At 60.8% G+C, this 11,980-nt stretch overlaps 1 protein-coding gene across 1 annotated transcript in view; it reads left to right on the forward strand.

Annotated features, from left to right (window-relative positions):
• Positions 1 to 7,216, forward strand: part of SNX33 (sorting nexin 33) — a gene marked incomplete at its 5' end in the record, with an annotated part of 10,613 nt that extends 3,397 nt beyond the window's left edge. Inside the window, 1 exon segment of the mRNA XM_014584975.1 lies at positions 5,930 to 7,216. Coding sequence (XP_014440461.1) covers positions 5,930 to 6,183 — 254 coding nt within the window.
• Between the last annotated feature and the right edge of the window lie 4,764 nt (positions 7,217 to 11,980).

The following is an 11,980-nucleotide window of genomic DNA, read 5'->3' on the forward strand; positions in this document are numbered from 1 at the left end:
GGGCTGCTTCAGGGCGAGCCTGAGTTCAAGTGAAGCCAGGCTGGCCTTTCTGACCCTGCGCAGGGAGGCTGCTGAGGGGCCATTTCTGAGCTTCCCACTGAGAAGTTTCTGAGTCTGCCACGTTCCCCAGGGCTGGCACGTTCATCCTGAAGCAGAGGCTGGACCACCTTCTGTCCCGAGCACCCCTGGGGCACCCCTCCCTGCTAGGCCAAGCTCCCTCGGGCTCGCTCGCGGTTCTGCCCTTCCAGGCCAGTGGTCGGGGTGAGTTAGGGAGGGGGTTAGATTCTTACCGATACAGATTTGGGGCCCACAGCCTGAGGGGTCCTGTGCTGGCTCTGTAGGGGACGCAGCAAGACAGCTGGGCCCCGGGTCCAGGAGGTTCTGTCCCGTCCGTCAGGACTCTGAGCGGACAGTGGGTATGTGGGAGAGAGTAGAGGGCGGAAGCCAGAGGCCCAGGCAGGGGCCGTGATTCGGACAGACTTTGCCTCAAGGTGACCTGGGGGTTTCTCCCCTCAGTCTCCACGTCAGTAACGTGGGATGCGGGGCCTGGCTGGAGCTGAGCCGAGGCTCACAGCCTGCCCCGTCCACTGGCCACGTCCCTGGAGTCCATTCAGGGGCCCCCCGAGAGCATGGCAACCATAGAATTGGCATTTGGAGGATGGAAGGGGGCCCTGGACATGGGTATCTTGGGACAATAACAGAGGTAGAAGGGCTGTCAGGGTTCCCCACCAGAGAGGGGCCAGGGCTGGGCCGTCCCTGGGTTCGTCACAAGCCAGGGGCGCTGCGATCACCTCTGCTCTCCAGGCGAGGTGCTGTAACGCCAGTGACCGGCAGGGCAGGAACAGAGCTCGGGTGTGTCTCTGCCCGCTGGGTGGGGGAAGGGACCCCTAGGGAGATAGCCAGGACTGGGGCTTGGGTGCCCTTGCACGGACTCAGGTGGCCTCCTCAGGGGACTGGTGCAGGCCCAGGACTGCAGAGTGTCTGTGGGGAGACCACGGAGCTCCCAGCACAGTGGCCCACACAGGGACAAGCTCTTGTTTGGGGACAGAGCCCTCACCTAACTAACTCTCCCTCACCCCTCCTAAGCTTCCATAAGCCAAGAGAATTACACTGTCTTGAGCCACCTCTGGCTGGGACCTGCTGTGAGCTCATGGATAGAAGAGCAGGCTGGCCCTGGGGTGCAGTGGTTAGACACCGCAGGGGAAGCCGGATCCCACACGGGCCACCAGGGTGTGGGGTCCCAGTCCTGTTGGCCTGAAGAACATGCTGGGCATGCATGTGCCCAGGATCTTGACAGGATGGAGAATCGAAGGCAGAAGGATTGCGGCTTGACCTTGCCCCGATGGAGGGTGCTTGCTCTCTCCCTCCCTCTTGGCATGTGACTTCTGGGGTCACGGAAGAGAAGGGGAAGGAGAAAGGAAAATAGTTGGTGCACCGCAGCTCCCTTCTGTGTGTCCGACGCGGGCCTCTGCTGTATTCATACGGCGGGACTTCCCAGGGTTCGCAGAAGGCAGTCGGGAGCCCGGTGGCTAAGGCGGCCAGATCCCACGTGGCCGACGGTGCAGTTCGAGTCCTGAATCAGTTGGCTTGAGAGACACGCCAGGCACATGTGCGTGCGTGCTCAAAGTGAGAGGAGGGAGATATAGAGGAGAAGGAGTCATCGCGTTGTCGTCCCCCACGGGGGGTGCTTCTCACTTTCCCTCTCTCTCTGTGTCTTTCTCTGGCAAGGTGAGTGTGTGCACCCTCTGGCAAATTAAGAAAAAAAAAAAAAGTTCATGGGAAAACGGAATTAAAGTACTAGTTTATTTTGGCATAAAAAATTATGAAACCAGGACCAGCAGTTAGCGTAATGGCTTTGTCGCTGGATTCCCACGTAGTCGACCGCGATTTGAGTCCTGGACCCGGTGGCTTAAACTCACACCGGGCGCGTGTGCGTGCGTGCCCAAGATCCAGAGAGGAGAATGGAGGAGAAGGGATTGTGGCGTGGCCTATCCCACTGGGGGTGATTTCTCGCTTTCTGTCTCTGTCTCTCTCTGTCTTTCTGGTGAGCACACGCACCCTATAGCAAAAAAATACCTCTCCCAAAAAAAAGAAAAAAAATTATGAAACCCATGTATAGTTTTTCCATCATGCATATTTCCATGAACTTTGTGAAGACCCCTCTACTCCTTTAAACCACCTCAGGGTGATCCAGTAGTCCCATTTCCAGATGTGGAAGCTCTAAAACACCATACCATATAGTCGTCGTGTGCCCTGTCCCATTTGACAGTGAGACCTGCAGAGAGCTGTGGCTGGCTAGAGGTCACACAGGTGGGACTGGGACTCAGACCTTCTGAGGTCCCCAAGAGGTGGGAGCGTAGGGACTATGCCCGGCCCCTGGGGCTGTGCGGCTGGTGGGCTCCGGCCCTCCTTCCTCCATTCCTGGACCAGCATATGGGAGGACTGTCAAGGCAGGAGCCCCCGGGTCCTCAACGGCCAGACTGAGCCCTAAGTGGAATGTAGAGAGGAAGCTGGACAGGTCTGAGCCCCGGTTTCCAGCCTGTCAGTGGGTCCTGGCCCCGGAACTGAGTCGCGGGTGGACAGCTGATGGAGAGCAGTATGGGGCTCTGCCTCCCCAACCCCTGCAGCCTTCACCCCATCCCTGGCCCTGCCCAATGGGTCTCTGAGCTATTGCAGTAGCTTCATTTCTGCTCTGGGCCTGAGGTTCCTCATCTGCAAAAGGGGCCTTCCCTGCCTCCAAGGCAGAAAACCCAAGTGTAGACCCCCCACTGCACTCTGCCTGTCTCCACTCAGTCAGCCTGTCCCCTTTAGGTAGGCCTGACTCGGTTATTCGTCTTGCCATTGTCTGCCTTTCTTCTTATGGTCCTGCCCTCCCCTCGGGGCCTTCTTGACTGTGTGTCCACTGTCTGGGGCCTCCCAGGTAGGCCTGGAGTGTCCTGACCCGGGGGACAGTCGAACAGGTTTCCTGAGGGAAGGAGTGAGAGACGGGAAGAACGATGCAGTGTTACAACACGGAGACGACTGGAGACGACACGGTGCCACAATTTTTCAGGGTCTTCAGTTTATTGTGGGCAGCATGGAGATGACACAGTGTTACAACTCTTCAGGGTCGTCCAGAAATGACGCGATGTCACAGCTCTTTAGGGTCTTCAAGGTCGTCTGGCAATTGTGGGCCAGAGATTGTGATTATATACATGTTGGTGGGCAGTGATTGGTTAAATGAAGGATTGTAAAAGGTAAGTTATGATTTGCTTTTGTGGACCAATCATGAAGTATCGGATATGCAAATCTGAGGGATTCTAGTGGCCAACCAGAATATGGTTTTGAAGGCGAGGTTTTGAAGGGGAGCCAATCATGGCCTTTGTCATTGTGTAATTGTTTGCTCTCTGAGAAACCCACAATATTCGTTGGTGCACAGCCTCCCACACTGGAGGACCCCCTGAGCTCCCAGAGGTGGTACCCACACCCGGCTGTGGAGAACCAGGAAGGAGACTGAGAGCCCCTGGGCAGACCTGCCTCTCAGGGCCTCCTTCCCTCCACGCTGTCCTAGGGCCTCTAGGGCCTCTCCAGCTTGGAAGTCGCTCGCTAGGACCCACCGGGGCATTGGCTGCTCCTCTCCTGCTGCCCAGGGCCGAGCCATTGGGACAGAGCAGAGGCAGGAAGGTGCTGAAAGAGTGAAGCTAGCTGGGAGCTGGGACTGCCTGTGTCTTTCGGGGGCCAAGGACTCTCCAGGCTTGAGCCCAGCTGCAGAAACGCCTCTCTGGGCCGGGCGGCAGGCACCTGCCAGCTACGGCACTACCCTTCTGGAGGCACCTAGAGTGACATCCAGCGTGTAGACTACAGCAAGTCTCAGTAGAGGCATTTTGACTGCCTTGGGGCTTGAACCCTGGAGTTGGCTATGTAGGGCGCAGTGCCTTAATGTCTATACCACCTGCTGGTCTCCATCTTGAATGCCTTGGACAACAGGAGTGAGAGTAAAGAGGCCCTCCTCAGAGAAAGTGGGAACTCGTGGTCACCCGTGTGCAGTGTGTGTGTGGCGGAGGCTTTCGGAGCCCTCCCCGCCTTCCCCTGCCTTGCGCAGTGGAGCCATCATGGCCACTTGTGGACTGGGTGCCGTGCCTGGGCAGACTGCCTCTCTCCAGCAACGTCCCCACTGACTCAAAGGCAGTCAGGTACCTTTTATTTAATTTTTTTTTAAATTTTAAACAATTTTGCCTCAGGGGACCAGCAAATAGCGTAGCAGTTACATTGCTGGACTTCCACGTAGTTGACCATGGTTCGAGTCCTGGACCCGGCCACTTAAACTCATGCCAGGCCTGCGTGCGTGCTCAAGATCCCGAGAGGAGAATGGAGGAGAAGGGATTGCAGCGTGGCCATTCCCCCGGGGGTGATTTCTCGCTTTCTGTCTCTCTGTCTTTCCGATGAGCACACACGTCCTATAGCAAAAACCTCTCCCCCAAAAAAGAAAAAAAAAAGTTCTTGCCACAGTGCATGTATGCTCTTTGGAGAGAAAAAGGGAGAGAAGGAAGGCAACTGCCCCCATGGGAAATGGTCATGCCGCAATCCCGTCTCCTCCATTTCTCCCTCTTCTCGGGATTTTGAGCACGCATGCACACATACCTGGCGTGTTTTTCAAGCTGTCAGGGCTGGGCCATTTGGGACCCTGTCACTTCAACTGCCATATCACTGGCTGGCCCCCAAGTGCCTTTTAACTCAGAACTGAAATGCATTCACCTTTGCTTGTCCATTCAACCCGCATTCCTCTCAATAGAAGCCCTTACCCGCTCAGGTTAGTCCTGGGCCCCCATCTGTCACCTGGTTATTAGAACAGCCTCTTCTAGTCCCCTGAGGGCTGGGGTAAGGAGGAGCAGGGCCCTATGTGGGAGACATACCAGGTGGCCTTGGAAGCTGCAGGGAGCCAGGGGGAGGGGTAAGGTGGGGCGGCTGCCTGGGGCTCCTTTGTGGAAAAGGCACCTGAGCAGGGGCCTGAATTATTGATGGGGCCCCAGCAGGCAGGGGTGGAAGGTGGGGAGAGCCAGAGCGGGAGACACCAACACAGGTCAGAGTGGTTGTATGGCTGTGTGGTCGTGTGCCCGTGGTGCACAGGGATGCAGGGGACCTTGGGGGCCGGGGCCACGGGGACAGAGTTGGTGGGGGCTGTAGCCATCCATGAGGGGCATTCCTTCAGGAGACTTGTTTCAGGATCTGCCTGGTGGGGTCTCGTTTGGGGTGCCAGCGACGCACATGGCCCTGGGGAGACGGTCAGAGAAACCACAGGATGCTCAGAGGCAATAGGGTGGGCTCCAGGGTGTGGCTCGGAGAAGCCGACCCGCATGGTGAGTGCTAGCCGTGTCCCTGGCCTGGTCAGCCTGAGACGCTCCAGACACGCCAGAGCCCAAGAGCCGATGGGCTGGAGCACAGGAGGAAGGTTCGGAGTGAGAGCAGACCTTGCGGACCGTGCCTATTGCTTTTCACACACACACTATTGTGAATTTAAAAGCAGAACGCAAACAACCATGTTAGAGGGAAGCCAGGGAAGCACTGGGGAGGAGCACTGGGAGGCACCGAACACAGTGTGGTGCAGCGGAGGCTTCCTGGAGGAGGTGATGTCTGAACTGAATGAGGAGCTGGCCTGAGCGGTGAGGCCTGCGGAACAGCCCCATCCTGGGAATGAATGCTACCGGCCAGCAGTGTGAGGAGGTGTGGGCCGAGGTATGGAGGGAAGATCGTGTGTCTGGTTTGTGGTGTGTGGAGGTGAGGTCTGGGGACATGAGGTGGAGGCTCCAGGTCTGCGCCTGGAGCTCAGGAGTGAGGTCTGAGTCAAGCCGCTGAGGGTGTCGCCTGCCCTGGCAGGGCCGGGGGATGGCACGGGGAGTGGACAGAGGAGGCCCAAGCCCTGACCGCCTGCCCTCTGCTCTGTCCGTGCCAGGCGCCTTCGCCAAGGTGAAGGAGAGCCAGCGCATGAGCGACGAGGGCCGCATGGCGCAGGACGAGGCCGACGGGATCCGCAGGCGCTGCCGCGTGGTGGGCTTCGCCCTGCAGGCCGAGATGAACCACTTCCACCAGCGCCGCGAGCTCGACTTCAAGCACATGATGCAGAACTACCTGCGCCAGCAGATCCTCTTCTACCAGCGGGTGGCCCAGCAGCTGGAGAGGGCCCTGCGCATGTACGATGGCCTCTGAGCACGCTTCCTGCCCGGGCCCACGGGCCCTCCCAGACAGACTCCCTGGAGCCCCAGTGGCTGGGAGGAGGCGCGGGGCCCCCAGGGAGGCCCTTACTCCTAAAGGCGGGGCACGGCCAGTGTGAGAATGGAGCTGGGAACCCTCCAGACCAAGGTCCAGGCTGCTGGTTGGTCACATGAGGCTGGGCCAGGGTCCGAGCCTCCTGAGACCTGGAGTGTTGCCCTCGGCCACCATCCCTCTGCTCGTGCAGAGCCTGCAGCCCCAGGCCCCCCTGGGTGCGGTGGAGGAGCCCCGGGCGAGGAGGGGCAGACGCGAGAGCTGACGAAGGGGTGCAGTGGCGTGGGTGGCTGAAGAGGGCCTCCCAAGGCTCTTTGCTGGCCAGGGAGGACTCCACAGAGCAGTGCGTCGGCTGGCCAGGAGCTGCCAGGCAGACGGGGAGAACATTTGGGGAGAGGAATGGCATGGGCAAAGGCATGGAGGTGGAAGCACCCCACTTCGCTCTCCGCCTTCCCCAAGCAAGCCTGGAGCCCTCCCTGGGGCTCATGGCCTGTGTGGGGTAGCAGGGAGCCCTCCCTGCTCACCCGTTTGCGACTTTCCGGCTTTCCCTGCCCCAGCCCTGTCCCTGCAGGAGGGGCTGCAGGCCAACTCCCTCCTGTCAGCTCCTGTCAGGCCTGACCCTCTCCACCGAGCTCTCTCCTGGTTAGGGGCCATAAAAGTCAGCAGATGTTTAGTTTCCTAGCAGTAACTCCAGGGCACTGGCCTTGGGGCTTCCAGTTACTTGAGGAACCTAAGGAGAGAAAGATGGGGCTGCCCACCCTCCCCGACCTCCCTGTGATGCAGATGTGCTGGCTCCAACCTGTTTACATTCTCCGCTGAGGCCTCCTCCCCTGGCCCAGGGGTGGCCCCACGGTGTGCTGGGGGAGCTGACCCTCTGTCCCCCTAACCCACACCCCAGGAGGTTGCAGTCTGCTCCTGGCTGTTGCTGCTTGAATCTTTTCTCTTTCTTTCTTGTCGATAAACCTTTTACAATGAAGACGACCTGGTCCGACTCTGTTGGGGCCCTGGAGGGTGAGAGAAGGCCAGAACCTGACTGGGGAGCCCCGGACCTGCACAGAATTTACCGCAGAACCTAAAAAGCTGAACCCCGCCGGACACCCCCTGTGCACACTTCACCCTCCCGTCCCTGGAAAGTGGCCGGCCGGCAGGGCCTCTGCTGGCCTGCTCCCTCGGAGGTCAGGACTGAGGGCTGTCAGGATGGCGCAGGAGCCTGTGCCTAGGACAGCCCTGGAGGCCGGTGGCTCCTCTCCCCACCCACAGGGAGGGCAGACAGCTGTGTCCTTCACGAGCAGTCCTGGGTGCCCAGCCCTGTGATGGCTTCATGTGGGAAATGTGCCCTTGGGAGTGTCCCGTGGAGGAGATGGGGGACCCATGCCTCTACAGAAGAGTGCTGGTTGGGGCCAGGCATCTCGGAGGCCATGGGGGCTTGGGGAGGGAGCTTGCGGCCAGGGGACGAGGAAGTATAGCAGGTGTGCTGGGGAGGGGGCGGGCAGGGCTCCTGGTGAGGGCAGAGTCCTCAGAGGAACTTCTGGAATGGGTCCCTCTGGCCCTGAGTCAAAATTAGGTCAGATCTGGGACTTTCTGAGGAATTTCCCCTCCCTGTCCTTCCTGCATTTTCCAAACCATCTGAGGAGCTTCCCACCCCCATCCCCTCAGCTCTGACCGCCCCGCGGCCTTCTGCGGGGTGTCCTGGGTGTGGGATGGACAGGGGGTCTCCTTCCCAAGGTTACAGGGCTGCCGGGAATGCTCCTCTTTCCCATGGTGTCCCATTACTGCTCCCTGCCCTGGAGGAGCATCTCCCTATGTCCCCTGGTGACGGGGCCACCTCCACGCTCCCCCACCCCTGAGCCAAGGCCATCAGTGTGACACTTTTCTCAGAAGGGGCTTGGGCCTAGGAGAAGAATCAAGTGGGGTTTTAGGATGGCCCAGGCCTGCGCAGGCGTCCTCAGGGCTCCAGGCTGGCAGATGTGCTGTGAGGGTGAGGCTGTCCCGGCCCCTCTCTGGTTTTTTCTTCCTATCACTGCGTGCATGAGAGTGTTGGGAAATCGGGGGCTGCTGGGGACCGGCAGAGCCTCTCTCGGCAGTGGCCCGACCTGTTAGGGCACCCTGGTAGTGGCAGGCCTGCGGGATGGCCTCTGGCACGCCAGGCTGATGCTACAGACTGAGCTGGGCCAGGGGGCACCCTGGCAGTGGCAGGCCTGCAGTATGGCCTCTGGCATGCCAGGCTGATGCTACAGACTGAGCTGGGCCAGCTGCCTTGCTCCTCCCTCCCTTCGCTGAGGGATGGACAACAAGGCCTCTCTTTCTGCCCTGGGCAGCTACTAGGACCTGGCAAGGGGGGTGGGGGACCCCTGATCCCCACTCTTGGCCCAGCCTGGGACAAGGAGCTTGCTTTGTGGCACAAGTGGGGGCTGGGGTGGAGGCCAACCTCGGACACTGCCTCTTGTCACCCCCTGCGCACAGGCGGACTGGGAGTCCCCGTGCATGGCTGTGTCACCCACTGGAGCCTGGCCAGGCCTGGGAGAGGCAGGTTGCCCTGGGGTCCAGCTCAATGCTGCCCTCAACACCCCGGGACAGTCCCACAACGTCCGCGTGGCTATTGTCCCAGACAGTCATTCAGTCTCAGAAAGCCTCAGGCAGGCGTGCAGCCTGCCCTCGGGCACACAGGCCGCAGTGTGCAGCCACGCATGCACACTCACACCACGCCAGTACACACAGCCACACACCCGCACAAGTCCTCGGCCGTGCCCACAGCTCTGCACACGCCGTTCCAGCCTTACACAGTGACACACACTCGTGCACACAGCCGCAGAGAGAGTGTGGCCACACCTGGACTGCACTGTGTCACCTCCCAGGGCCCCAGCCCAGCCTGGTGGAGACTTGGGATGGCTTTTCAGTGACAGGTGTACCCCGAGGGGAGCAGAGCCCATCACAGGTGCCTGGGGAGGCCTGGGTAGGCGCAGACCAGGCGACTCCACCAAGTCCAACCCTAGTGCACAGACAGGAAGCCCGAGGCCACGTTAGCCACCAGGGCAGGGCTGCCCCGGCTGGCACTCAGGACTGGCAGGCACTGGCCCAGCCCTGCCTAGCCTGGGCCAATCCCTGAAGGTTCCTGGCCGAGTGCCCCATAAGGCTCCAGGCATCTGCCATCTCTGAGGCTTGATCTGAGCTGTGCCCACAGAGCAGGAGCTGGGACGGGTAGGCAGGGCCTGGGTCTGGGCGGGGAACATTCCTACACCATGTCCTCGTAGCATGTGAGGACTGGCCCCGCCCCGCCCGCCGCCCGCTGACTCAGGCCTGCAGGAGCCAAGCCACCAGGCTCCTAGCTCCTCCGCCCACCCCGACCCGTGTCTGCGCTAGTTCTAGTTCGGCTCTGCTTCCTCCCTCCGCTGGCTGGGGCAGGAGATGGTGAGCCCAGGCCAGGAGACCAGAGGAGGGTGATTGTGAAAGTGAGCGCCGGGTTCAACGCGGTTATGGAGCCTTTCTCCTGGCTTGCTGTGTGTGGCACATCCCAGCACGGTCCAGCCCATTTAGGGAGTGGGGTCCCACATCGCTGTGGCCTCCCGGGTCCACATGGCAGCCCGAGAAGGGGCGTCCTCACTCCATCTCACAGACGGGAGGGGGGCCTGGCAGGGTCACACAGGAGGCTGGGCAGCATGGCCTCTACCCCAGCTCTGCTGTCCTTAAAGTCACAGTGATGAGCTCTAGGTCCCCAGGAAGAGGGGGCAGAATCTGCTGGGAGGTGTGAAAGGGCAGGAGGCCGGTGAGCCTGGCTGCTCGGATGTGGGGGGCCTGAGGGCAGAGTGAGTCCCCCCGGCCCCTGGAGACGAGGCAAGCTGCACTGTGGCGTGATGTCCGCAGTGACTCAGGAGCTCCGTTTACAAGTGCGCGTGTGAGGGACAGAGCCGTGTTTTTCTATGTCTGACCTGGATTTCCTTTTTGCTCCACCATCCCCCACACGGTGGAAAAGTCATCTCAGAGCACTTTAGGGCCCCCTCCCCGCCCCCGAGAGGCATATGAGTTATGGGGGTGGCCCATCCGAAGACCCGAGGCAGGCCTGCGGTGCCCGGAGCTGAAGCCCGCGCCCTGCCCGCGTCCCTTCCTGCAGGGTTCTCTTTACTGCCCACGCTGCCTCGTCTTGTAGATACGTAATTAAACTTCGTGATTTGATTTTGCTGTCGTCTTTTCTTCTGGCGCTGCTGGTAAACGTTTAGATCGTGCAGGTTGGCTCTGGCAGAGCCTCTGGACGCCGGCACCAGGCCTGTGCACCCCCCTTGGCCCTGGCAGCACGGGCCTCTGTCTCCTGCGTTCTCCCACCTGCTTCCTGCTGCCCACCCCACCTGGGGTCTCGCTTTCTCTTTCTTCTTAGGCACCCAGAGTTTCCCTCCATTGCCCTTAACCGAAGGGGCTGGAAAGGTCCCTCTGTGGCCTGAGGCTGCCTGGGCCTCAGGCTGCCTGGCCTTCGTCCCTGGTCTCCACCTCACAGCCAAGCACAGGCTCTGAGGTGCCCTGTGCAACCCTGTGTCACTCGGCTCTGATTGCCCCAAGGGTTCCAGAAGGGGAGTCCGAGTCCTGCTGCTCCCAGGTCTCCCAACCTCTTGGGGGGTTATCTCCCCAGTAGAAAGTGGCCTGTAGGGAGCTGCCTAGTGTCTGTCCTGCCCCTGCAGTGTCCCCAGTGTCCAGTCAGGACCCTGCTCTGGGCCTTGGGATGCTGCACACTGTGTGTGCTGGTGTCTGGAAAGGGTGCGTGTGTAGGCTCTGCTCTGCACACTTCTACCACTGTGTCAGTGACGGTCTGCACATGCCCGTGTGTGTGCACGCATGTGTGTGCGTGTATGTGCGTCTGTCGCCACAGCAGCTGGTGGCTGAACGCGTGCCTCATTCTTGATGTCATCGCCCACACCCCTGGGACCCAGTGACTCGTTCTGGGAGTGTTTCCCTCTTCTTCAGCAAGGCATGGGGTGAGCTGGGGCGGGACGGCGCACCAGTGCCTGCTCAGCCCTCCCAGGGCCGGTCCCACCCTGTCCCCTCAGCTAGCAGGGGCTGTGCAGTCCGCGGCAGCACCAGCGCCAGCAGCAGTGGGGCAGGCAGCTCCTCCCGAGGACCAAAGCCCAGCCGGTGTGGCTGGTGCCAGCTGGGCAGGATGTGGGATGTATGTGAGGGTGGTGGCGTCCCCTCCTGGCGGCTCGGTGACGAGTAGCTGGGCAACTGAGGCCACGCAGTTGGGCTGGGCTGGTGCGGAGTTCTGGCCCCGGGCTCAACTCCACCTCTACCTCCACCCCAGTTCTGCTCCTTAAAGCGCCGTCCCTAGAGCCGGGTGAGGGCAGAAGATGGGCCACAGCTGACACCAGGCTTCCTGGGGCCTGTTCCTCTGCACCCTGCACAGCAGCTCCTCCCAGCCTGACTCCACGTCCTGGTCTCCCCAGGCGTGCCCCCAGGCCTCTGGCATCCTTCCCTCACTGCGTGTCGCACTTGGCCCTTCACTCCCCATTGTCCAGGGTCCTTCCCAGATGGCCCTGTGTTCCGGTCCTCCCTGTATTCTGCACCCCCACCCTGCCCTACACCTGGGTCCCCTTGGCCCAGCCACCTCCAAAGCAGGCTAGACGGCCCCATTGAGCTCACCGGACCAAGCCAGTGGGCTGGGGTGGAGGAAGGGTCAGAGAGGGCCGCCAGCTTCTCTCTGGGGCTCAGTTCCTGCTGTACGGCTGGCTCCTCTCTGTGGCCCGGCAAAGGAGGTGCC

The sequence above is a fragment of the Tupaia chinensis genome, unplaced genomic scaffold (assembly GCF_000334495.1).
Source record: "Tupaia chinensis unplaced genomic scaffold, TupChi_1.0 Scaffold000078_1, whole genome shotgun sequence".
Lineage (NCBI taxonomy): Eukaryota > Metazoa > Chordata > Mammalia > Scandentia > Tupaiidae > Tupaia > Tupaia belangeri.